The sequence below is a fragment of the Chroicocephalus ridibundus genome, chromosome 2 (assembly GCF_963924245.1).
Source record: "Chroicocephalus ridibundus chromosome 2, bChrRid1.1, whole genome shotgun sequence".
Classification (NCBI taxonomy): Eukaryota; Metazoa; Chordata; class Aves; order Charadriiformes; family Laridae; genus Chroicocephalus; species Chroicocephalus ridibundus.
Genome location: NC_086285.1, coordinates 153,777,947 through 153,804,606, shown reverse-complemented (window position 1 = coordinate 153,804,606; position 26,660 = coordinate 153,777,947). Strand labels below are relative to the sequence as shown.

Genomic DNA, 26,660 nt, shown 5'->3' with positions numbered 1-26,660 from the left:
GTCCTATATGGATGCTTCTGTCACCCACTCATTATCTTCTACATTGTCCTTGACCATAAAACCGTTCCCCTAAATTCCTGATTATATCCAGGTCTGTGTCCTCATCGTATTCAAAACATTTTGAAAGACTTTTTTTTTCATATGAAGGCCATACTATTAACCTGTCCTCCCCAACTAATGAAAAGGATGCTCAGGTTACTTAACAAGCACAGGTGAGTTGCCTTTGGTCGGACGCAACTATGCTAAATTATACCAGCAGAGAAACCGGACAAAATACGAGTTAATTTCTTCATTTAGTGTTTCTTACTGTGCTTTGATTTATCTGTGTCTTATCTTCTGAAGTTTCAGCTGTAAAGGGCAAGAATTGCCTTTATGACTGTACTGAATACCACTGCTATGTTCTCAGCACTTTCAAGCCAGTAAATAATGAGATACTCATGAAATTCTTAGTGGGTGTTGTGTTTTAATACCGTATCTGATTTCAGTGGGAGGTTTACCTGACTAAGATCTTCTGGGATGCCTCCACAAAGCAGAATAATTTCTTGTTCCCCCTACCAGGTAACAAATGCCAGCTTAATACATCAATCTATCATCACATAGTTATGTATTATCCACAGCCAAAAGCCCCTAATAATAAATTCTAATCTCCTTAGGATGATAAAGTAGAAAACTAATGTGAACCTATTGCAAATAAAACTGAATTCCCTAAAAAGCAAGGCCTCTTTATACCTTAATAACACAATGCTCTTTCCAGCTGTCAGCCTGGAAACTCAGTACCACTTGGTATCGCATACTTTATTCTGTTCTAACAAACCTGTTAATAAAATGAGCCCTACAGCTGTGGGAGTGAGGATTGTGGAGTGGGAAAACACTATATCTAGTTCTGCATGGAAAGTGAAGCTGCACTATTATGGCCAAGGGCAGAATTGAAGTTGCTTTTTGAAGAAGCGGTTGAGCATGCATTTTGAAGTGCAACCCTTGTTTCTGCTAACAGGTGAGAAATTAATTTGGTTGATTGGACAAAAATAGAGGCACTGCAACAAGACCTGACCCTCTGTTCCCAGTTTTTCAGTAACCATTGCCAGGTATGCAGAAGAAGAAGATTTAACACATCCTGTTAAGGAATCTGGGAATTAGGTGCTTGAAGGTGAAGCACGTCCCTTCCCCGTAAAATGAATGGCTGTGTGATATGCCAAAGGGTTTTTTAATTATCTGATATAACTTCAAGGATGTAGCATTACTGGGTAACAACCCACAGGCCATGCTATGAAAGACACTAGACCTGATGTTCACAGTGGCCCACAGTCTTTCCTTGTCCTAATTATTTTTCCCTTTTCCAGGACACCTGGTCTGTTATATCGTCACGACTCAGTGGTACCTTGTGACACGGACACCCAAAAATCCGCTACAAATGTTCCACCACAACTTACCATGATGTAGTGCGATATGAGCTATGGGTTGTCTTGATAGTAGGGAATACTGCCCAGGTCAGGCAGAAAAGAGTTTGGCTGAGGGATAACTGAAAAACAGATAGGGCTACGTAAAAAACCAAAGAGCTATTTGCCAAATGTCAATGGAGAGAATCCTCTTGTGAACCATGCTGCAGAACAGAGTGCACATCTGATACTTCCCTTAATATGCAGGAGGAGGACTGTCTGCCAAAAGGCCAGGAAAGTGCATGCCAGCCTCTCTTTCTTTCCCAGATCTCTTCATCCCTTTTGCTAATTTAAATTTTCTCTTTTATCCTGAGTAAGCGTTGAGCTTCGCTAACACCAAACTTACATTTCATTACGTTTTGTGATAATTGGCCTGCTGGTAATTTGGAGGTTGATTAGCTTTTTGTTACCTGTGATCACAAACAGGCAGTCTTAAATGTTGCTTTAGTGCCAATCTGCCGCTCTAGTCAAGAATAATTAGGATACTTTCTCTTGTAATTGAAAGTAACCGCTGATGGACAGGTAATCTAGCTGATGGATGGACCTAATACATGTTCTCTCCTGGTAGACGGTACCTGCTCACAGAGGCAGGGCTTTTTAGTTCAGTTAATTACCATTTGTTTTTAATCAATTACGTACAACCAGCACATACAGTCTCCGTTGACCTGTGACAGGGGTGATCGTTATTTTGCAGAGCATACGGCTCCCTTTAATCCCTGGGGTCTTGACAGAAGACGCAGTCTCGTTTCTGGTCCTCTCCCGATTCAATCTGAATGGTGACGGAGTGGAAGCTGTAGTGCTCAAACAGGGCTTGAGTAACCTCTCTCAAAATCTTCTGGCTGTCCGCTGTGTCTGCTGTAGATGGCAAGCAGAAAATTATCAAAATGCATATAATATAATACTTGAAAGAAGAGTAAGTGTTTACTGACAGAAACTGTTCACAGACTTCTAACAAGAAGTTTGCTTTGGGAAGTGTTTCTTGTCCTTTTTATCCTCCTTTCAGGAACCTGCATGTCAGCAAAAGTTTGTTCATTCAAATGTGGTCGGAATATGCAATTTTGGCAAGAGCTGAGCTAAGAGTAATCACCAAAGAAATTCAGTTTGGCAGAAAACTGGAGGAAAGCAGGAATACTTAATAAAGATTAGTTCATTGAGTCAGGGAGTAGCAATAGTGCCAAGTGATTTGGGTGGCTGATAGACTCACTCTTTTTGGGAAGCGGGGACTCCATGGAGGACTTTGCTTCTGAACCCATTCTTGGCCGAACACAGGTGAAATTTTTTTCTTAAATAAAACTTAGCATGTACAAAGCAAACAGATAAACAAGAAAATTGATTTGGGTAGTGGACAATTTGTCAATAGGGATAAGGACTAAATTTAAAAAAAATATTTTTAAAGATGAACTGTTCCCCTGGAGTTACCTCTATGCTCCAAGCTATGTTTTAAAAGATTGTTTTACAGCTAGAGATGCATTAGGAATGCAGATTTGCCCTGTAAGTTTTTCTTACAGGGATCAACAGTTTTCAAGCTTCTCAAATCCACTCCAAAATCTATTTGATATTGTGAGAAAAATCCAGCCTGGGTCCAATTCTTTTAATTCATTTAAAATATCTTGCAGTTTACTTCTGTGCTGCACAGCCTCTGCAGTTTTCAAGTTCTGGGCTAAGTAGAGGTCCCTGTTGTTTTGGCAACATTGCTGGGAGGAGGATTTGAGACCTTTTTTTGTTGTTGGCGGTGGTATTTCTCCAACAAAATGATGACATTTGTTTTAACAAGCAACAGATATACAGTCAGTTGTATCCCAATCAGGGGAGACTGACCTTTACTAGGCAGCAGCTGAATACTTACTCCCTGTTTACAGAAATTTACTGACCTGTGGCAACATGAGCAGACAGAATAGTTTGATTCATTGTCAGAGACCAAAGATGAAGGTTGTGAACAGACTCCACTTTCTCAACTGCTAAAATTCTTGCTTTCACTGCATCATAAGCAAGTCCTTTTGATGTTCCTTAAAAGGAGAAATTGGTGGAAAAAAAGTTTTTTAAGAGATAACAATGATCATTACATGAAAATGCATCATGAACGGATCTTTATTCAGTTAGATATATAACTTCTATAAAAATATTCGATACTTTGGAAAGCCTGTCTAGAGTTCACTGTGAAATTTAATCCTGTCCCTTGGTTTATACTTCTCCATGGAAGAATGAAACTGATGCATGTCTTAGGAGATACTCTGAGGGTCCTGTTTACAGAGGGAAGTGAGTCGTTTAGCCAGATGGTGTCATAGCTTTACGCCAATATCTTTTGTGAGCACAGATTTTGTGGCATCACCTGAGCACCTCTGAGGGATTCTGTCCTCAATACATTTACACAGTAGAGAAGCATCTGTTTAACAGAGAGGGAAAGACAAACATAAATATTAAAATTGTTTGACTCTGGTATCTTAGATGAGATTAGATCCCAGGTCTAGTTAATGAGTAGTGAGTTTTCCTTCTTAGATGATGGTGGTGATGACCCTCATTCGGAGTGAGGACAATTGTGATGGGGTGAGTTGCGATATGAAATTTGGAGTTAAATCTGAACCTAGATTTGACCAAGGAATTTAACTGCAGATCTTCTCTGGAGAGAGACATGGGAGTTTGGAAATGCACCTCTACGTCCACCTGAATAGCTATGCTCATCATGCTTCACTTGGATCAGTAAAATAAAAATATTTTTAATGCCATCAGTTATGTATGATATGCACAGTATTAGTTAATTTTGTCTTTCATACTGTAACTGATAATTATGTAATTATTAATGACCTCACTGTTGTATGCTTTGTCCTATCCGTTTATTACAAGAATGATACGCTGTATGGAGTACTGACTTAGCAGAATGTGATCCTGACACGTACACGCTCTTTAGAGAAAACCACGGACAGTCAGTGCCTGCGTGGCACAGTCAGTTGCAGGGGCTGTGGGGCTGACATCCCGGGACAGGCTGGATGCGTGGGGTAAGACCCACCTCCAACACCAGCTCCCACATCCAATTTCTCTTTAGAAAATTATGGGCAGAATGTACTACTTCAGAGGTAGGAGAATAGCTTCAGAGACCTCCCCAGAAGGGGAGAGGGTCTGGTCCTGCTGCAGAGGGGAACAGAGCATTGCCCGTTTTGTCATGTCAGCACTGCTTAGGGAAGCTGGAAATCACTGCTCTGAGACAGAGAGTCCTGAGTTTGATATTTTTCAGAAATCAAGAGATCTGATTTTTTGACAGCCAGGATGCAGCCAGTTGCTGCGCTCTGTCTAGGTACACTTCTACACAAATGTCTCTCTATCTCACAATCGCTGAAAGCAAACCAACCCTAGAATGAAGCTTTACTGTAAAACAATATTGGAAATTTTCTTTCTTGAAACAGAAGTAGGTGCAAAGTGAAAGAAAGACGTAAATAGCCATGTAGACAGTCACACTGAGTAACTCATAGCCATTCAAAAGCTACACTTTTCCCTTTAATCCTTTCATGCTCATAGCTGAGAAAGAGGTTGCATTGTATTATGCAGTGTAAGGAAGGCAAAAACATGGATCTATGACTGCTCAAGCAATTTGGCCTTGCAAATCAAATGTTCAGGCCCATAGCTGACAGGATTAAAGATTGCTAAGCCTGTTCTTCTTGCTGCTGATATGCTGAGAATTGTCTGTTCCCTTGCACTTGAACACCACTGGAAAGCTCCATCAGCTTGCTTTTCTGGACTGGCGTAACTAAAAATCTTTTAAACTTCTGCTTCTTGCACTCAGTCTATTTCACAGACACAGTTCAAAGCACAGTCTTTTTCTTTGGATTTTTTTCTTGGCAAAGACTTGTATTTCACATGGGTAAAGAATTATACAAAGTGAGTAGACATTGCATACGCCAAAGGGCTGATAAAAAGCAATGCTACACATACGACAAACAAAAGCAACTTAGTTTTAGGAACACACTGGGAGTTCATTAGCAAAACACCGGTAAACAGATTTTTATGAAAACTGGCATACGTATAAGTCTTCTAGTGCAATGGTAGAAAACAGTTGTGATTAAAATTGTAATTAGGATTAAATTATGATCAGAGTTATAAGAATATTGGAAATTGATAGAAAAGTGTGCTATTATACTTTTGTTAGCAAGTATAAGCGTTATGGACAAAGAGAGAGAAAAAAACCAAAATGTAACTATTGATTCTGGAATCAGGTCCTACCTTCCATTAACACAATCAAAATATCCCTTAAAATGGTGATGGTGGTTGCCAAAACAAAGATGGAAAACACAAATGTGCAGATTGGGTCAGCTATTTTGTATTCTGGCTAGAAAAATATGAACACATCACTTTGTTAATTTCATTATTGTTGGTTATTGCCATTTTTAATCAGTTCATCTCAAAGAATTGTACATTGCATTCATCTAGTACAGAATGAGTGCTGACCTCCTTTGCCAGTTAGGGAGCCTCAGCACAGGGAATGAAGACGAAGAAAGGGAGAGACACTGAAGTATCCTCCTTGCACTTGAAACACCAGGAACCAAGTGTTACATTCTCAATAGCCATTTCAATTCCCAAGAATAAGTATAATTGTCTTTGTCTAAATTACAATGTATATCATTAAGACAGAGAAAATATTTACATAGTACCCAGTGTCACAATGCTATGAAAATAACTGTTATCCTTAATTGCAAGGAAGGCAAGTGAACTAATAAAACTAACCTTAAAGAAGATGATAAGTGCGCTAATTAGCACACTAATACTCTGGAATAGATCTCCAATGGCATGCACAAAGGCTGCCCGCAGACTGGCATTGCTCAGGGCTGCTTTTTCCAGAGGGGCCGACACGTGTTCCCTGGCTTGTGCCCCATGGCTGTGCCCATGGCTGGTCTGGTGCAGAATCAGGCTAAGTCTGCAAGAGATGTAAAGATATCAGTGGGGTTGTTGCACCTCTGCAAGCGGTGATGTCACACACGTCATCAATCCTCTCACTTCTGAATGATGAATAGTAAAATCAAACACATTAAGTAAAAACGCAGAGCGGCTAAGCAGATAATTCCTAGGTGTCTCAGTGTTTTGCATACAAACAAGAAAGTCTGTGAACAGGGGAATTAATGATGCCTCATTTTCTATAGAGTTCTAGAACGTTCTGACATCTAATAAAAAGTGAGACGGAGATTAATCTTTTCCTGGAGTTTGTGCATTTATAATTTCCCTTCCCAGTGTGGCAGGTACCTGAAGGGAGGAGAGCAACTGCAAACTTCAATGAGAAGCGGGATCTCTCTTCTCTACCTCGTTCTATGTTCTCATGAAACTCATAAACATTTAATATTTTTGAGGCCAATATCTCTCTGTCTTTTTTTATTGAAACACAGCAGCAGGTTCAAGAGTTATATGGAGTGGAAAACAAAGTAACTTACAGGATGTTGGCGAGCACGGCACAAGCAGAGGTAATGAGCATCACAGTAGCATCAATATCGTAATCAGGGTGTAGCAGCCTCATGCTGGCCAAATACGTCAACACACCAGTCACCAGCCAAACGATTATCATAGACATCAAAGCTCCCAGAATTTCTAGGAATTAAACCAATCTGATTTTAACAAGAGTCATAACAAAAATGCAAGAAATTTTAAGAAGTTGATGGTAAAGGTTCCAGTTTTGTGAGCGTTATAGCCAGGAGAGTTACTTCTTGTGTGTTGGCAGCCTTGATGCTCACAAAGAATGAGCCAAAGCCCCTTCTGGTCATAGCTAATACAACGGCTGCCCAGGGCAGCCCTACGTAAATGGGGGACTAACCCTGTTCCACCTGCTCCTACTTTTGTGTCTGTTCTAGTGTTGAGTTCATGGGGCATTTGGAGAAATTGGAGAGATGAAAAAGATCATTTGGGGAGTTCTGGGAGGAGCAAAAGGAGCTGTAATGGAAAGGAAGGATAAAAGCGCAATTATTTTACACTTTACATAGTTGCCTGGCCCTGCCACTATGGTGTGAGGACCCCAGGAACCAGCCCTCCTTCCCCAACAAGATTATCTTGGTCACGGGAGCAGAGGCCGGAGGGAAGGAGAGAGGTATGGCTCTCCCAAACCCAACGGCAGACGTAAGCACCCTGCAATAGCCTCTCTTGTTTCTGCACACCTCTCGTCACCTCACACTTCAGTGACAGCCCCCAACGAGGTCCTGCCAGCAAAACCTCTCCTTCCTCTCTCCTGCCAATGCCAGAAAATCATTTTTGTACCACCGGCAGTGATGAGGACAAAGCAAGTTATTTTTTCCCTGGGGCAGCAAAATGTAATTTTGTCTCTATTGGCTCTGAGTTGGGCTCAAATAAATCCAGTCCCCAAGGCCACCTTTTATTGCATTCCCATAGGCGAGGTCTGGGGGTGTTCGTATGAACGAGTAGCATGTTTTTAATAGGATGTGGGACTAGTAATTGCCTTGTGACTTGAATGGGTAAATGTGGCACTTTATAAGCACAACTGAGACAATACCAAGGAAAATGAAAGTTCACCGTAAATGGAAAGGCAGTAGGTAGCCAGAAAGACCAAAGCACTTATACAGACCTCCACTGTCAGTTCATGAAAGCATCTGAAACTCAACTTATGATTTTAAATATATATTTATGAGGGCCACACATTTTGCAGCAGTCCGGGCTCCAGATCCTTATCAAAATAACTGTTTTGTCTAAAACTGACAAAGAACAAATGAAAGTGCACTGACAAAGAAATCCAGTTTTGCTCGAAAGTAGATAGAGAGAAGCTAACATAAAGCATGGTGTTTATATTTTCTGATAAACCTGGTGTTTATATTTTCTGCAAGTTACAGGTTGAAATCCTGCAAACCTGGCCCAACTGAAGCTGGTTGTTGCTGGCTGTGCTATCACTGCTGTGAAAGGAGCCCACAGCCTTTGCGAACACCTGCATGAATGTCTGTGTGCGTGCGTGCATACACTCCACAGCTGAAAATGTTAGACGTCGTCTTTACCTACATAGGTGAAAACACTTTTCAAGGTTGTATCTTAGCAAAAGTTCAGCTAAGCTTACAGACCAGTTCAGTAGTATGAGATGTTTTACAAGAGATGTTCCCAGTTACATTTCTTCAGAACTGCTAGCAGTACCAGAGCACAGCAAACAACAGGATTGTTTGGGAAACCAAATCCTACCAGAGATAAAGAAATTGAGATTGAAGAGAACTCTCCTACCTGGAAGTAGGTCTGGCTCATACTATCAGTCTCCTTCAGCGTTATGCTTCTAGCACGTTGCTGAAGGTAGCTGCACACCCAAAGGATTGTGTTGAACTGCTGTCTCGACTGATTCTGCAGCCTGGTTCTGGCTTAGAAGACAGGAGGCATTCAGATGGCTCCTGCTAAACCCGAGCCCTGTCATACACAATCTTTGCATGACAAACCCTATCTATCAGTCTGAGAAAAGCAGTGAAAAAACAGCTTCCAGTGTCATGGAAGGCTGCAGCTGCAAGACTTCGGTGGTCAACCCACAAGGGCTCTGCCACCCACCTGATTGCCCTCAGCTGCTCTATTAAGGCACCCACCTGCATATTTAACTGGAAATATAGCTGGGAAAATAAGCAAGAAACAGGATAACTATCATGGAATGCAATTAAATAGCCACTGGCATTTGATGTAAGGCTCTCTTTGCTACCGGGATAAAAAGGCAATAAAAGATTGGTTTTGAAGTTTTGCATTGCAATGACAAAAAGACTAAAAAATCTAACACAAACTGAGGGTGAAGTTACATGAGGTTGCTGAACCCGCCTACTATCTCGTCAGCAAGATAGAAGTCTCTCTTTTACTTTCCTTTATTCCCAGGCTAAGAGAGCATAAACACAAGAAGTAATTATGGGTCAACTGATGGAAAGCAGTAGTTTGCTAAGGCTACAAAATTCAGCTGTGTGTTGGCAACATACTGCCAGCCACACTTCAGTCATACTAAACCTCCCCCTCATCCAGCAGCCCATTTCCAGAGAGCTGGCAGAATGTACTGAGGGAGCAATATAAAGACCGGATGAGTATGGCATATGTCTTCTCTGGCACATTCTGAAGCTATAGGCAACCTTAGCCTGCAGGCATTCTGACTCAGAAGCTGCTTCTGGACCCTCATATTGAACATCCTTGAAGCTTTGATCATGTGAGTCCTTGGTTCAGGTGCATAGGTGTCTAGAGCCATTTGAGATACACGGACACTTCCATGTGTGACTTGAAACAAGATGTATAGATGACCCATAGCCTTCTAGAGGGGCAGTTGGATACTGTGGAACACATTAGGACATTTGAAATAGCATCGATACCTTACATATGAGCAACTAAATTGAGCCCTAAGATAGCCAACATGGGATTCATTTCCAGACCGAGACAGCTAAATTAAAATGTGTATACACAGGTGTGAGCTAGGTGACTAAGCTCCCGTTGTGGACAATGGACATCAAATTAATGGTGATTCATACAGCTTCCTGCTCCATTGACTGACTGAGAACACATCCTGGTTTCTTAACTATGTGGGTCTGGTGGCGTTTGAGATTCCCTCGTCTTTTGCTTGGCGTTCTGTGCAGTCTCCTGTGTATCTTGTGCCACAGCTGCCATTCCCATCCGTAAGTCTCCCTGTAACCCCATGAATGTAGCACTCTATGCCTAGGCAGCTGAATGGAGCCTAGATTTCTGTTGAATATATCAGAAACTTGGACCCTGTCCTTATACATGCTCACTTACGTGCAGACACTGATATTGAGGTGTTTAAGTCTTGAAGAGAATCATACCCCCAGAAAATTTTTTCTCATAGTTAATATTTTGCTGGTCTTTTGTAAAAGCACTTGTGTTTGCTTGTAAGGTTTTTGTTATTAGGTGTCATCTCTAAATATATTGATTTTGGTTGAGGACAGAGAACTTTCAAAACCTACCAGTGCTTCCATCTGATAAAAAGTATCAGTAATAAAGAGATATGCAGGGAGAGGATTTAGAAAGCAGTAAATGTTAAAGAATCTCACTTTTCTACAAATATAACATTGTTGTTATATAATACGTAAAACATTATATATGTTATCTATATGTTATCATCCTATAAATGGAGAAACCCCCTCATTTTTATAGGTATTGATGCTTTTATAGAAACTTCTGTTTCATAGTAGATTGAGGACTCAGTTCTCCTCACACTCAAGTCACTGAGAGAAGTTGCTGTTATCGCAGCCAAAGCTACCACCAGCCCAAAACTTTGTTAAATAATGAACTGAAAGACACATTTGTAGATAAAAGATATCTGTGCTCTTTACTTCCTTGAAGCTCAGTGGTTTGCTCTGTTTGTCATGTGTCCTGGGGGCTTTGAGAACATTCGTGCACTGTCTCTGTATAGCTGCAGACCTACGTTGGACACCAGCACGTTTTCCAGCGCCTGGCTGTGATGACTCCCCTTTCCCATTCCACATGTTCGTACCGTGACACTTTTTGCTACCTGCTCGGTGCCACCCAAAAGTTAGCTGCTTGGTAGGAGGTTTGGAGGCAAGCCAGAGTGAGAAGAGGCTGATCAGGAAGCTTGTCAGGTCCACCAGGATGTGTGCCGCGTCGGTGATCACCGCCAGGCTCCCGGCGATCTGCCCACCTGTGTGAAACACGCGTCCGTATCACGGCTCCGGTCAGACGTTTGAGTCGACCAGATCAAACTCGAGACCTGCTTTGCTGTGAATCAAAGGGAACATTCAGCTTTCGGTGATCACAGACATGGCTCAAAACTCTTCAAATTAGTTTCATTTGTACCTCGTTCATGCAGTGAAAGCAAGTCATAGAAAGAAATAAGGTCATTTTCTTTATCCTAGAGAGACAGAGAGAGTCCTAAGGACAATAAGAGTTGTGATACATTAGTGCTGTGGCTTTATTACTATTGGATTGGTTTAGTGTGACTATTTTAGTATGAGGTTCCTTGGTGAAAAGCAATATTAGGGATCACATTTCCAGTATCCTCCCACTATGTCTTCACAGATCACTGATATTGTTATGTATGTACAAAAACTCAGAAACTTAGCCTATGGGATTCATTTCCTGTTTGTTATAGGAAAATACGTATGTTCTTCCTGAGTTTTGGATAGCTGGATGCCCAACTGTTTATTTGTCACAGGCAACACTGAAATAAGAATAAAAGGAAAGGTCCCAGTAGAAAAGCTGTGATAAACAACCGGCCATTTCGGTGAGGGCGTAAGAAAAATGTTCTGTTCACAGGACTAATCTATCATTTTGCATCTGTAATGCATGATTTAATTTTGCTTCTAGAGCTGGAAAAATGTGGCTGAATGTCATTTTACTTTGGGGTATTTTGGTTTCATGTGAATTCTGAAAAATACCCAAGCCATTTTAGGCTATCTGAAACCACATTTCTTTTATCCAAATATTATTTTGCCAAATACTATTTTCTTGCCAAATTCTTCTAACCAGGACTCAGGGATAAAGGGAAATCCAAAGAAACTAAAAGATTGCTCTAAACTACCCCAGCTGCCGGCGGCTGTAGAAGACAAGGATCACAGGCAGGGAGTTGTCCTGCCAACTTCTTATAGCAGGGGAATCGTTTTATCAGAGTGAAAATATAGAAAAATTGAAATGTGAAATAATAGAGCCAAAACATCTAGTTTCTGCACTTGGCAATATGTTCCCATCCTTCTTCAATCATTTAATTAATTTCGGCTCGCCTGTTTCTCCTGACCACAACCCATATGAGAATCAATGAATCCTGAAAAACATCATAAAATGCCTCATTCAAACCTTTGGCAAGGTACCACTGCCAACGGGACATGTAGATGTGTTTCTTGTTTCCTTATAGATGGAAAGTCTTCATGCCAGCAGAATGGACTGTCTGTTTAATTTCCTCCCATATGCAGATTTTAGATTAGAATACCTTTAGAATACCTAATACTGTATGGTTTGTCACTGCAGGAGAATGTATATTGCACATATAGGGCATACATTATTTTTTCTGTTGCTTCCCTGTGCATCCTGTTTACAGCTGCCTGAAAGTTACTTCCCAAAAGGGAGCAGGCATGAATGCAGAATTTGGGGGCATCTCATTCCTTGCAATAAAATGAAAAATTCAACAGAATGGGGATTTCCCAGAACATGAGCAGGTGTAAATGCACATATACTTTTTGGTCGTGACACAGCTCCCAGATCTTCACTGTTTGCGGGGTAATTGTTTCCCAAGTGGGAAGCAATTTTGCATAGCAGAGGGAAACAGGCTTGTCTGACAACGCACAGATGTTAACAACCAAGGCAACAGCTATCTTTCAGCAAACAAATATGCAGAGCACAAGCTGCCTGCAAAGCCCTATTGCATTTTAGATACCGTATTTCCATGTTCTGCGGGACAGCGTTACAAAAGCTTGCTTCCAGCCTGCCGTCTTTGAAAAATGTTGGCAAATTATTATTTTATGTATTGCTGGCATAACTAATGCCTTGGGTGAGTTTCTGAGATCTCAGTCTGCTTATCTTAGCAACCTGGTCAAGTCTTTATATCCCTTTTTGACATGAGGACACATGCGGGATTTGTCTCTCTTTCTAGTGCCCAAATGGAAATAAAGTACTTTGAAATCTGTATTTGGTCCTTAGGCACTAAAAATCCTTGGAAAGCACTTTTATACCAGGGCTGTACATAGGGTGTCATCGGTTTGACTGATATCTCCAAATCTAGGGGGACTGTGATGGATCTGCATTAGAAGAACAGAAGATAATTGTCTTTCGGAGACAGTTGGTGTATCAGGCTCAGCCAACAGTGCCCCTTTTGGGAGAGCAGTAAGGGCCAGCACAGATGGTTTGAGCAAAAACATCACAGGAAAGGTCTAGGGATTCAAAGAAGCACAACTTTTCAACCTCTTTGCAAGTCATGCAGCTTTGTTTCTTCTGTTTAGCATAATAATGCCCACGGAAGCTGTTTGCCCTTAAGAGGAGAAGGAAGGGGAACATGTTCTTTATTTTCAAGAGTAAAGCCAGTGGAACAGTTATAGGCTTTTACTGGTTGGTATCAATACTTCCAACGAGTGGCCTTTATGACTTACTATTACCCACAATGGATGTTTATAGCTTTGTATACCACAAAGCTCTAGAAATTGTCAGTCACTCAATGGTCAATCACCAGGCGCAGGCTGTCTAGCCTAACGATCAAAAAAATTAAATGTATGGTTCATAATTACAAAAATCTCCATAGACTGCTGTCTGTAACTGCAGTTAATAACTGGTTTGTCAAAGTTTAATGGTCTGAAGCAAAATGGTCTTCAAGCCTGTTACTTAAGCTGTCACTGCAAAAAAGCCATGTGATTCATTAAGCAAAATGAAACATTTAGTTAACATATCATCTGTCCTTCCAATTATCCTCTAGCATTGCCGCATTCACCAAACTTAAGCCTACTGATTATACGGTTTTGCTAATAACGCGTTACTTCTGGCACTGGAAATTGCTGCACGGAGATGAGTGGTACGCACTGGTTTTCGTGGGGGAAATGCACGTGACCTGGACACAAGAAGGCTTCGCGCGGATGAAGCGCGTGGGAGGGGAGAGTTGGAGAAGTCCCTGCTGGGTCTGGCAGCCAAAGGGAGAAGGCAGAAATGCAGCAGCTCTTTCGCTGCCTCCACTTCCCACCTGTGGGGAAGACAAAGCCTTTCTCTTTCATTTTCATGGATTTCGGAGGGCTTCCTGGATGATTTTTGTTACGTCCCCTGGGGCACATGTTGGCAAAAGCCAGTGGCATTCCTCATGCCTTATTTCACCTCACCTTACTGCGGAGAAAGGGAAATTAAAGAGCCAGGAACTATCAGGTAGGTATAAATACCACAGAAGCCATGCAGAGAGCAGATCAGTGGGACAAAAAAGAAAGCTAATGCTCTATGAGCGAGCCAAAAACTTATAGTGGATATTGCAGGATGGGTCCAGAAGTGAAAGCTAATTAGACCGGGGAATAATCTTCCATTGATCCAGAGACACACCATCAGGCCAATTTAAAAGATAAACGTGCCCTGGTATAAATACATTGACTTAACTGAAGAAAAGCAGATGGTGAATCTGGCCCTGGATTTCCCTGGATTTTGCAAAGACTGTTGCATTTAATATCGGCTCCTGCTGCTAGCAGCCTTCATCTGCTGAGGTTTCATTGACCTGGATAAACATGCAAAATCTTTTAATCTTTTCCAAAAAATGTAACTCGATTTATTAGAAACCTTTTGTGACATGATGCTAAGATATGCCAGCCACTTTTAGCCGAGCTTAAAGACCTGGGAGAACACTTTACACCATTAACCGATCCTTGTATTACTACCCAGATGCAATTTTTAAAAGAATATATGAAAATATTTTGATAATTTGACTTTAAAAAAACCCCACCATCCTTTTAGAGACTGTGGGGAAAGGAGAGTTATTTTATCCCAGGCAGGATAAAATGGGTGCATCAGGGGTCCCTGCACTCAGAGTATGTGCAGAAGGGCACGACTACGGCTGTGCTGGGCACCAAACCGAGCTCTCTTTGAGCAAACATACTCCCCTGTAATCTCAGCAATCATGAAGAAGATGCAAATTACTGATGCTACACAGAGCTTCTTCCTGGCTTGGTGCTGCTCCCTTTTTCTGTTCTCATAGGCCCGCGAGTAGCCGTGACAGTGATACTCTGGATTAGCTTCGGTAGCCTCTGCTTCCTGCTGCTGCCTCTCTTCATTTACATTCTTCTGATGCCGACTCGTCCTTCAGGATTGAAAGAAACAGGAGGTTAAAAAAGAAAAACCCTGGTTATTTGGGCGTCTAGCCCCGCAGCCCCAGAAACTATGTAATTAATGCTTTCAAAGGATAAAAGCAGCGTTGGGAACAGCGGAGCAGGTCATAGAAGAGGCTTGCTCGCACAAGCAGGGCTCTGCGGGAGGGAGCTGCACATGAAATGACTGCTGTGGCTGTGTTTCCCAGCTCTTTGGGCTCTCCTACACCATTTAGCAGTTTATGAAGCACAGGATGACTTTCTGAGGCTGTGTGTTTTATGCACACCGTATGATTTTCAAAAAGTCGTACCTCGTACAAACAGTAACAAAATTCAGCATAACATGGAGACCATTCTATGGAAAATTTCAGTTTTCTATTCCCAGCAGCTTTTTTAGGAAGACTATTAAAAAAAAAAAATCTTCTTTTTCTCAAATATAATTGACTGAAGATATTTCTCTCCTCTCTTTGCATGCAGAACTATTTTATCTCCAATTTCCATGTATGTACAAAAATCAGTCTTCCAGCAGGGCCTGAGCTAAGAAACTCTTAGTCCAAAAGTTTCAAAGGCACTTAAAAAAATCAAAGAAATGAATTCTCCATAGTATGCTGACCCTTTGTGGCACTGATTTCACAGAAAGGTGAGAAGTTCAGCAGAAGCAGCCCTTTGAGCATTGCTCCATCACAAAGGTGATTTCCCAGCCAAATCGTCTCTGCGGCACACTCTCGGTACTGTCCTTCTCAGGGCTCCCGCGCAGGGAGTGTGGGATGGGGTAGAGAGGTCCGGGGCCAAGAACATTGCGTTGTGACTGCGGGAGCTCCTGGATGACCATGACATCTGGTGCTTTGGTCAGAGCAGCCCAGATACTGGGCTCCCAAGGCAGTTTGGTAAGCAAGGACTTTCCCTCCTCCTTACCTTTCAACTGACAAGAAAACAAATGGCCAAAAACCCACCCCTAAGCCCTGTCCCAGGAGGCTCGACTGAAAACCATTATGTCTCTCCAGGTACAACATTTGTTGCCACAGCTGCTCTTAATGCTGGTGAAACACCTCTTGCTGTGTACTGAGGCTTGTGGGAGCACGCTGTGGCATCAAAAGGGGAATTCAGCCCAGATGCACACACATAACATCCATATAACCACGTATAACAGCTATTTGAGGTCTGCGTGTGCAGGACCATAGTCCACAAGCCTATCTGGACTCTACTGCTATTTCCAAGTCTGTAATTAGCCTGTTCTGGGCCCCTCTGTACAAGAGGGACATGGAAGTGCTGGAGCGTGTCCAGAGGAGAGCTACCAGGCTGGTAAGGGGTCTGGAGACCAGGTCATATGAGGAGAGGCTGAGGGAGCTGGGCATGTTTAGCTTGGAGAAGAGGAGGCTGAGGGGAGACCTCATTGCCCTCTACAACTACCTGAAAGGCGGCTGTAGAGAGGTGGGTGTTGGCCTCTTCTCCCAGGTGAATAATGACAGGACCAGAGGAAATGGTCTGAAGTTGCGGCAGGGAAGGTTTAGATTAGATATTAGGAAGAATGACTTTACTGAAAGAGTGGTCAGGCACTGGAACAGCCTGCCCAGGGAGGGGGTTGAGTCACCATCTCTAGAGGTATTTAAGAAACATCTAGATGTGGCACTTCAGGGCATGCTCTAGTGGCAGAGATTGTAGAGGTTTGGGTTTTTTTGTGTGTGTCTGGTTGGACTCGATGATCTCAAAGGTCCTTTCCAACCATGAAGATTCTATGATTCTATGATTCTATGGTGGCATGATGTGGGGTTGGGCTTAGCTGCCCCCAGTTCCCCATTCCCATTCTCCTTTGCTCCTCTTTTCCCCATTCTGACTAAGGACTTTCCTTTGGGACCACGAAGAGTTGTTTCTTCAGTTGTGGGAAGGAGACCTGTGCTCAGGGAAGTGGATGGATCTTGGCAACTTTCTGTAGCATTTCTGCACTTGTTTATGGAAATGTCAAGATGCCTAAAATCTTGCTGGAAAGAAATTGTGCCAGTGGCTGCCAATCTGCAGTAGTCGATGTCAAGGAAAAAAATTGCACTGAAAACACAAGCTTTTTCCAGCTGTCTTTTTTGGGCAGCCTGAGGGAGCTGCAGATGCTCAGTGGGTCCAAAGTCTTGCCAGGTGCCCCACAGCTCGCACCCCACCGATGGCGAGAAGAAAAGGCAGCTGCAGAGCTGCGGATGTCTTGGCCCCTCATTGTGTTCATCAGCACCGCAGAGGTACTGGCGAAAGGAGAAGGGCTGACCCACCTTGCCAGCCAAACCCTGCAACTGTAGATAATCAGCGTGGATTTGGTTTTGTAAATATTATTGAGATGTTCCAAGGATGCAACGTGTTCCCCTGAGTCAGCTTGTTTCCCAGCCAGGTTAGCATGTGGTCTCTGTTTGCTCAGCGGCGGCGACCGGTTCCCCCTGTACATGAGGAGCTCGTCTGAAAGAGCAACTGGTCAGATTTAACGCCTGATGCCTGGAGACGGTGACTGGTCTTAGTCCTTTTGTCAGGGTTTTCCTTTATTTTTCCCGCAACAACAAATACATGGGAGCTGGGCCGACTGGGGAATGGGCTGCCCATCTGGCAGCCAGGGTCTCCGCTAGCCAGTCCTTCTCCAGTCCTTTGGTTTTACATTCATCAGGCTCCTCGTGTGCACCGTGTCACTGATGTACAATATTTTGCTGATGAATTTTACTCAGAAGGTACCACAAATTGATTCCTTCCAGATGGCTGAGTAAAATACTGTAGTTCTCTCACTGGAGATGAGGGCATGCAAGTTTTTCTTTCTCGTGATCCCTCTCTGGAGTTAACTTCCAATGCTTTTCTGTACTTTTGCATGTAAAATTAATTTCCCTTTAACTCAATTTTCATCAGCTGGCATGGAACGTTAAAATCATCTTAACGACATGAGTCATGATCAGCTCAACAGCCTGTTAGGGCAGGGATGCCAAAATTACCCCTGCAGATTTCTGAGCCACCGAATCCTTTCCTTGCTGTTAACAAAATAGGTCGCTTTGTGATCCCTCTCCCTTTTTTAATCTTCAAGTTTCTCTGTCAGCTAACAGAACCTCAGAGTACCACTGAGGGGTAGGAAAGCACTGTCCACAGATCTTGTTGAACAGAAGCAAAAGCAAACAGAGACAGCGTAAACCCACAAATGTCACGTTTTTCTGTCTAAAGGGTACCTAAATAAATGCGGCCCGGTTGTCAGAGGTGGCGAGCATCCGCTGCTCCCTTTGAACTCACAGAGCAGCATCTGGCCCGATGAGTTAGGAAGACTCCTGCCAGCTCCCCTGCGTAACCATTATTTTTTTCTTCCAAGAGCAGCCTGCCACTAATTAAAAGAATCTAAGAGACAGTTTTATAAATGTGTGAATCAAAAGCTCAAGGTGCAGAGATCAGCTCTGTCAAACCATAAACCCCTTCTGAGTGTGTTAGAGCAAGATGTAGCCTTTGAGCTACGTCTCTGCACCGGCACACTGCAAGCAGAGTCCCAGATTAAAAAATAATCTTTTCTCCATTTCAAATTCTCTTTCCTTTGTAAAAAAGATAGTCGGGGGAATGTCACAGAAAGGCTCCTACTGAGTCATGCCTGGAAGGGGGGAAGGAGAAAATATTAATACATATTGCAGATTCCATACAAATCATTAGCAAGAGCTTTTGATTACAACTTCCTTTTGTTTGTTTTCACTTGATCTGCTGGATGCCTTGATCCACAGGCTGACGGGAATAATTGCCATCCTCCTAGACCATTATGAGATCACCAGTCAAAAGAGCAAAATGTGGAATCGCTGCACTTCCCACAGGAGATCATCTCCTTCACAAGGGAAAAGAGTAATTTTTGGTGCCTGAAAGGATAATGAAAATGCCTTCAGAGAAAAATTTATCAGAGCCATAGTCACGTCCCTTACGCTGGCATCACTCTGATTTCAAGTGATGAACCGATCTGGAATATTTCCAAGTCTTTTAAGACCCTGTTTATAGCCTGGCTGTCCAGATTCTCCTTTTCTTTATTGTGGGCCCAAACCAAAGGCAAATACTTATATATTTGCATACATTTAGATGTCTACTAGATGGGAACCTTTTCTATGGCTATTTTATTTAGTCTCATTTTGAGGGCCTGGCCATGTATGCATAAATGTATTGTGAATAAATCTCCTTCTGCATAACAGTGCATTAACAGCTGCACTGGGTTAGAGCAAAGGTGCATGTAGCCGAGTATCCAAATTCTACTATGAGCGTGAGAGGATACATAAGGACAAAGTACAGGAAAGGAACATGTCCAGAGCGGTACTGCTCTCCAGTTGCACAAACCTGGAGGTTGGGAGGTGGCTGAACCAGAGCTTGTGTCTAATAGCCTTTTACAGATCTTTATTCCAGGAACCTGGCTGACTTGAAAGTGTTGAGTTCCACAGTTTAATTATGATTTGTGTAAAAATAATTCATCCTTTCTTACTCTTAAGCTGTCTGCCTGATATTTTAATTAGTTCTTGTACTGTTAGAAATAAGGAATGACCACTCCCTGTTTACCTTCATCACATCATCCATGATTTTATGTATTATTGTTATATACCTGAACCATCGATTTCCTGAGCTGGTGTCCTAGTTATTTAATTTCTGTTTCATACCTCTTACTATCTCAGTTCTAATTTTCTCTGAGATGAAGTGGGCATAACTGGAATGGGCACAATGGAGATGGTGTGTGCCCAGTACTGGGAAGACACGGTCCGTTCCACAGGGTCCCCATGTCACCTAACGCGAGCACAAAAGCAAAGGGATGGGTTTTGCCAAGTCCCCTAAGATCCTGCGTGCTCCTGGGACCAGCTGGCAAGCCAGTACAAAGGAGACAATAACCAGAGGGCCCACAGGTAAAACCCTTCAGAAGTCACAAGAAACACCTAAAGTTTTCCTAAGCATTGGCTTCTGCAAAGCACAAGGAGTCGTGAAAAGCCTTTATTTGATGAGGACTCTCTGATCCCAGAAGAGTTTTCATGTCACTTGCAGGAAGGCAGAAAAAGAAGAAAACATTCCCTATGTGCTTGTTGTAGAAAATCAATCTCCACCCGAAGAAATCATCTCCCAGGCTCACTTCAAACTTTTTGCCTACTGGTATGAGCCTGGCCGACAGGAATCGATTACAAACCTAAGGCTTCACTGATAGATAGGTATAACTACAGGTCACGTTAATGCCCTGTGTTAAAAACTTTTACGTGAAGACAAGCCTTAAGGTTTTTACACATCTTTCCCTCTTTCAACATTGCCCTCCCCCTTTTTTTCCCTTGTCTCTTGTCTCAGAGACAAAATTAAAACAAAAGCCTTGAGAATAGAAGTCTTCAGTTTCACTTGTGCAATGGAATTTAAAATCCCACCATAATGACATATGAAGAACATGATCAGACATCCAGAAATCCATACTGGATGAAGCCAAAATCTACTTCACAGTGTAGTTAGTACAATCTAATGCAAATCCACTGATTACTGCAGGGGGGTTGGACTAGATGACTTTTAAAGGTCCTTTCCAACCCAACAGGTTCAGACTGAATATATGGAAAAAAAAATTGACTGTGAGAATAATTCAGTATTGGAGCAGATTGCCCAGATAGGTCATGCGGTCTCCACCTTGAGAGACTTTTTTCAAGACTAGATCAGAGAAAGCCCTGAGCAACCTTGTTTGATCTCTTGGCTGACCCCACTTCGAGCAGGAGGTTGGACCAGAGACCTCCTGAGGTCCCTTCCAATCTGAATTATCCTACAAGCCTACAGCTGACCTTATTCTCAGAGAGCTCATTTAAAGCTCACGCCCTTGTAAGCATTTCAAGTTTGGCATGGGAGACCTCAAGGCATCCAAACACACTAGTGACTACAGACGGGCTTGGCACGTACAAAACGCTCTCCCCCACAGCCTTGTGTGCAGGGAACGGGGCCTGCATTCAGACTTCCTACTCACATGGTTAAGATAAAAACAGTTTTGTTCCCTGTGCATTGTAATAACGGCATTTATTAAAAAGAGAGAGGCTGGGGGATGGCAAAGAAATAGGCAATTTGTGTGCAAAATAAATTCTGTTGAAAGCATTAGAGCTATTCATTAAGCCTACACACAGGGAAAGGGAAAAATGTGGTAATTTATACCAAAGGCTAAGATAAGCTTATTGCTACTGATCGGCTTAAGACACCTAAAGTTGTGCACGCAGCCGGTCCGTGCAAGCCCGAGCCCAGCAGGCTGCATCCCCCGGTGGGCTGCATCCCCGGCGGGCTGGCTCCGGCCCCTGGGCTGGAACCCCGGCTCACTGGGCTGCCAGGGGGAGCAGGGTGACGGGTTCCCCCTCATTGCCAGCTCTTCCAAACTGGGGGAGACCCCATCTCTCAGCCTCCCCTTTCTGGTGATTGCTGGACGGGAGTAATTAGGTCATGCAATTAATCAAACTTCACCTGGCAAGAAAAGCTGAGAGGGGCTGCAGCACAAAACCACACAAAAGCCTGGACGTTAAGTCCCCCTTCTCCCGGGGAGCTGGAGTAACTCATCCGTCTCAGAACCTCTGCTATGGAGCCCTCCTGGGACTGGCCTTCAGGCTCTGGGGGCTTTTGGGCATACCTGCAGCAATCAATATCAGCCCAACAACTGCAGTTGTTGCAGAGATTCACCCCAACCAACTTCAATCCTAAATTAAGAAATAATTATCAGAAAGAAATCGACTCCTCCAGACAGTGAGTCAGCTCTTGGATGGGAGGGTGAGCTGCCGGGGGCTACTGCCCTCAGTGCACGTCCTGCCCCTCTTCTCACAGGGGATATTCCCTGCTCCTGGTGATCCAGGGAAACCGAGGGCTTCTTCGCTTCATGCCTTCCTGCAGTGTGTAAAGGCTTAGTCCAGAGAGGTCCTTGGGCCAGAGGTGGCAAGGACCTCAAACCCAATCCCATAAAATTGCAAACTATCAAAAAAGATCTGAGCGTCTTCAGTAACTAAAATGAATTGCAGAATCGTATGGGATCTTTTTAGAGTATAAATATCACCACAAAAGTCATTTTGGACAGTGCCATGTGTATTTATGGAGCCATGTAATAATATTTAAATAATAACCCAGACACTCAAATAACTAAAATACGATGGCAGTGACCCCAGTATAAGAACATGGAGAGACAGATTTCCATTTGAACTGACAGTGTTTACGCCAAGTTTCTGTCCCACGCATTTTAAGAGAGCCAAGCAATAAATAACCTGAAAACCAATGAGATAATGGAAATGTCAAGAGGTGCTAAGCTGTAACTGAGCAGCTATTTTCTTTTAAAAATACGTGCTGGTCTGAGTCAAGAGGAAGAATGAAAACAAGTTCAACGGCAAAACTATTTTGTGATAGACATTTATACTCATTTTTTAACCCAAGCTACAGCATGTCATATGTTTTCAGAGTGCTTTGCCTCACTCAAGCAAGCATTTAGTCACAGGACCCCTGGCACACGAGGGGTACATGAGCTTCAAGTCTGATAGACTATTCACATGAACAAAGTTTTGCAGGATCGAGTCCTTAACAGCATCGCGTTTCTTTCACACTGAATAGATTATTTAGACATTCAAGCATGAAGGAGGCTTGAATCAAACATGGTGTCAATAGCACTATTATAATTCAGCCTAAAATTGCAGCATAATCCATGAGGTTTTGCATCCTACAATAAATCCACTAAGCTTATAAAATACATAGCAGGAGACACTCGCTTCAACAGTAGATTGGTTCAATCCATCACAGGTGCAGACACATCAGGCTGCTGTCTAGTAAATGCATCAAACATTTAATAGGAAAGTTTGGGAAGGAAAAAAAAAATCAAACAAAACATTTTGAAAGTAGTGAAAGGTATTCCCTGTACGCGCTGTGAAACTCTCGTACCTTGACTTCAGCAGCGCGGCAGCAGATTGGAGATCTCGTATTGCTCTCAAAGACAAAGCAATGGCAGTGAAGGAAACAGAGCTGTGTTACCTGGCTAGGGCCAAGGAGTACTTCTTGGTGTCCCTCTCACTCACAAGGCAAGCTCTTTCAAGACACTTTTTGGCAGCCATCAGGAAGTCGGTGAGGTTTTGCTTTTTCCCCCCCCTTAAACTCTCCTTTTTCTGTTGGAAGTGGATGTGGGCAAAAACGTCCTCCCAACTTACGTGGAAGTCTCGGCCAAATGTTTTTAAATGAGAAAGCTTTTAATAATCTCCTCAATAAACACCCTGCGAGAGAAAGCTGCTTTCCGAGCGCCGGTGGCGTCACCAACATGCCAAACAGCAACTTGCTGAGTGCGTCAGATTGGGGGTTTTGGGCCTCCCTCTGTTTTTTTCCTTGCTTTTTTTTTTTGTTTGTTTGTTTTTTCCCCCTTCCATGCTCGCTGCTGTGATGTGCTCTTTGCTCAGGCGGCGGGTGCGTGCTCTGCCCCTCGCCGGCTGGGGGTCAAGCCCAGCTCTGCGCACACCCACCCGCTCGCATGGGCGCGCTGAGGGGGAGATGGAAGGTGATTAAAACGGCCCGATTTGCCTGGAAACAGTCAAACCACTGTTTGCCTTTCGCTTGCTCGGCTTTGGAGGAAAGCACACCTCCCTCACCCCGGCTCAGCACAAGCCTCTTTAATCTGAGCGATCGCTCTAAAGACTTATTTCTACCCCTGGCACGTTTGCTCCTAACGGTTTGAAACAGAAGAGACTGCTTATTATTGCCGTTTGCGACACAGGTTATTGAAATCTTCATTTCACCGGGAAGGACTGCGGGTTGTTTTTTCTGCTTTATTCAGTTTGTTAGTTCTGTCGACAGCCGCAGTCCCTGGAGGGGAGGAGAAGACCTCCAGCCTCACCTCTCACAGCCTGGCCGCAGACAAGCTCCTCGGCGCTAATGGGAAATTTTGTACTGGCCTGTCTGTGTTTTACCGTGTTCTTGGCAGAAACAGACTGTGATTGAGATCCCTACCCCTGCGCTGCCTTCGCAGGAGAGATTAGAAATAGGCAGTGGGCAAACGCTGGGTGCTGCATTTAAATCCTGCAGCTTTTTTTACCATGGGTAGCCCAAGATGTATATGACGAGCTGGGATCTCCCTTCCCTTCCCCCAGCTTGCAGAACATGCACCTTGTCTGAGATATGTGAGAGTGGAGGGGCACGTTTGTACACCATATATATGCAAAAAATTAAATTTTATGCCATCAGAGATCCACATGTTGCCTCCCACATGTCAGCTGTGCAAACACTTCCCTGGAGCCTGTGAGCCAAGGAGCTGATGGTATCTCAAACACGTTTCTGAACAGCCACCGGCAAGCAGCAGAAACACATGATTTTTCCACAATGCGTCATTGCCTCTGCCCCTCTAATGTCCTTTTCTCAAGAACCTTTTCCCGGGTGCTTATACCCACCTACGCACCTTTATAAGCCCCTTTGGTGGAAGAGATTGGTTTTCTGACTCATTCCTGGTACTTCCTAGCTTCTTCTGGACATTAAAAACTTGCTCTTTAACGTTGTTTTTTAAAGTTGCAGCCACTTACTGGGGCATGACACTTAATGCGGATGGCTGGCGAGGGTGGTTTGAGAAGAGACTCAGGTCCAAGGCTGAATAGCATGGACCCAGGCCACGTGCAGAAATCTTACAGAACAGAAGTACCACGCTACTTTCCATCCCAGAAATGCCATTAAGCAGCAATTTTATTCCGCAGCCAAGAGGGAGGGAGGGAGGAAGGATGCGGAAGGCAGCCTTTCCAGCTGTGTGCCCTGAAACCTGACACAGGCTTATAATTCATAGGCAACAAGGGCTTCTGTTGGCTCCCCATCCCATAAATTCTACTGTTATTGCAGTGTCCCTGTGTGCTTCTCAACTCATCTTTTCCTCAGAAATTACCAAACACCAACAACACCCTGTCACAGGCCGGGGATGCCTGAAAAATAAACCTGGGCTATTTCCCGATTTACAATGGATCTCGGTCTTTCTAAGGTGCTAAGCCAAAGTATCAGGTCTGAGCACCCTCAGTTTAAGGAAAATTTAAAATCCACCTCAGAATATTACAGATAAAGCCTTTTTCTGTTTCAAATCACTGGAAGCATGTGACTTCTGCTAGTGAGATAGATGAGTTTCTAGGATTTTGCAAAAGGGTCTCAAGCCCCAGGTGCATGCCAGCAAACAGAGCCATAGATCATTCCCAGCATTTAATCTAGACCTTTGTTTCGTGTTTATTGTTGTCAGTGCTGAGGGTTGTGCTTCTCAGGAGACAGGCTGCGAGGCAGGGTAGAAAGAAATCTCTTCAGAGCTTTCCACAAAGACTTGGGTTTCGTCTTTATGCAGACTCTGAAACTCATTAAGAGAGAGACAGCAGCTGTCTGTGGAATTTCTGCTTCAGAGAAATTATTCAGACCATCTCAATAAATTCATCCCCGGCTTTCAATAATAAAGCAGTTTGTTTCCGAGTCTACATTAAAAATGTCACATATCCAATCATACCAGTTCTAATGACCCTAGTCAAGGACATTTCTCAAAATTTGCATCCAATGCAGACATGTGAGGCAACACGCTGGCTTTCACAAATGAAAGCCCCTCGTCATTATTATCCAAAATCTCCATCAGTAAAAAAAAACCTATATCCTTGATCCCGTTTCAACTTTAATCAGCCACACTTTAAAAAATGAAAAAATAAAATCTCTCATCCTGTCATTATGGGAGTAGATACTGACAGCTTAAATGTACAGAGGGAAATTCACTGCATCTATTAATTGCAAGTGCCAGTGAAGTCAGTCAATTTTACCAGGCACGAAACATCTTAGAGATCATCTGCAAAGTTCTTCTCCACCTTTCTCTGGCATCAGCTCGAGTAGCTCTGTACTGCATTGCCTGCAACCTAGGGATCCAGGCATTTATGATTTCTGGGGCTCGATTATTACAGATTTTGCATTTATAGCGAGAATATGTTTTTTCACCCAATGGAGCTCCGGTGCTTTTGACTGGAAGCTCTCCAGTCATCTGTCATTTTGGGATCCAAGGCTGGAGGCAAGACAAATTGAGAGAAAAAGCACTTCCCTCTTCTTGTGAAACTAGTAATACAGTAACCTTTTATAAGTGACTGTCGAAAGGAAAATATCTACCCTGATTTATAGCCAATTTAAAAATCATTAAAAGGATGTTAATGTTCAATATTTTAAAATACTGAATTTTTAAACTTCAATATTTTTATCTTGGGTTTGATCCCAATATTTCAAAAGAATAGAGACTTTTGATAGCCACTGACTATGTGCCTACTGAGGGGTAGAAGTCCTCTGCAATGTCTTAGCTGGGTATTTCAAATTATACAAAGTAGTTGGGGATAAAAAGACTTTTTACTTTCTAGGCCTTTTTCAAAGAAATTTGAGTTTGCATTGGGAGCAGGGATCTAGCAGGAACATAGCAAGGTACCATTTTGTGGTGTACACCATTACGTCCAACAGAAAAAGTCCATGCTCCTACCAAATCAAGTGGGAATTCTTCTATGGAGGCTGCAGACTCAGGTCAGGAGTATCAGACGTCTACTCCCCACCCAGGGAA

At 43.1% G+C, this 26,660-nt stretch overlaps 1 protein-coding gene across 1 annotated transcript; it reads right to left on the bottom strand.

Annotated features, from left to right (window-relative positions):
• Positions 1 to 2,145: 2,145 nt before the first annotated feature.
• Positions 2,146 to 23,190, bottom strand: SLC30A8 (solute carrier family 30 member 8). Its single transcript, XM_063324047.1, has 8 exons — positions 23,111 to 23,190; positions 14,934 to 15,138; positions 10,882 to 11,020; positions 6,848 to 7,001; positions 6,150 to 6,339; positions 5,649 to 5,754; positions 3,308 to 3,442; positions 2,146 to 2,291 (listed from the first exon to the last, which is right to left on the bottom strand). The coding sequence occupies exons 1-8, from the start codon at positions 23,188 to 23,190 to the stop codon at positions 2,146 to 2,148; spliced, it is 1,155 nt and encodes a 384-aa protein (XP_063180117.1).
• Between the last annotated feature and the right edge of the window lie 3,470 nt (positions 23,191 to 26,660).

Coding starts and splice junctions, on each gene's coding strand:
- SLC30A8 (XM_063324047.1), bottom strand. CDS start 23,190: ATGGCTGCCAAAAAGTGTCTTGAAAGAGCTTGCCTTGTGAGTGAGAGG. Junction 15,139..23,110: donor TACTCCTTGGCCCTAGCCAG/GTAACACAGCTC, acceptor TCAATCCTGAAG/GACGAGTCGGCATCAGAAGA. Junction 5,755..6,149: donor CACTTATCATCTTCTTTAAG/GTTAGTTTTATT, acceptor ATATTTTTCTAG/CCAGAATACAAAATAGCTGA.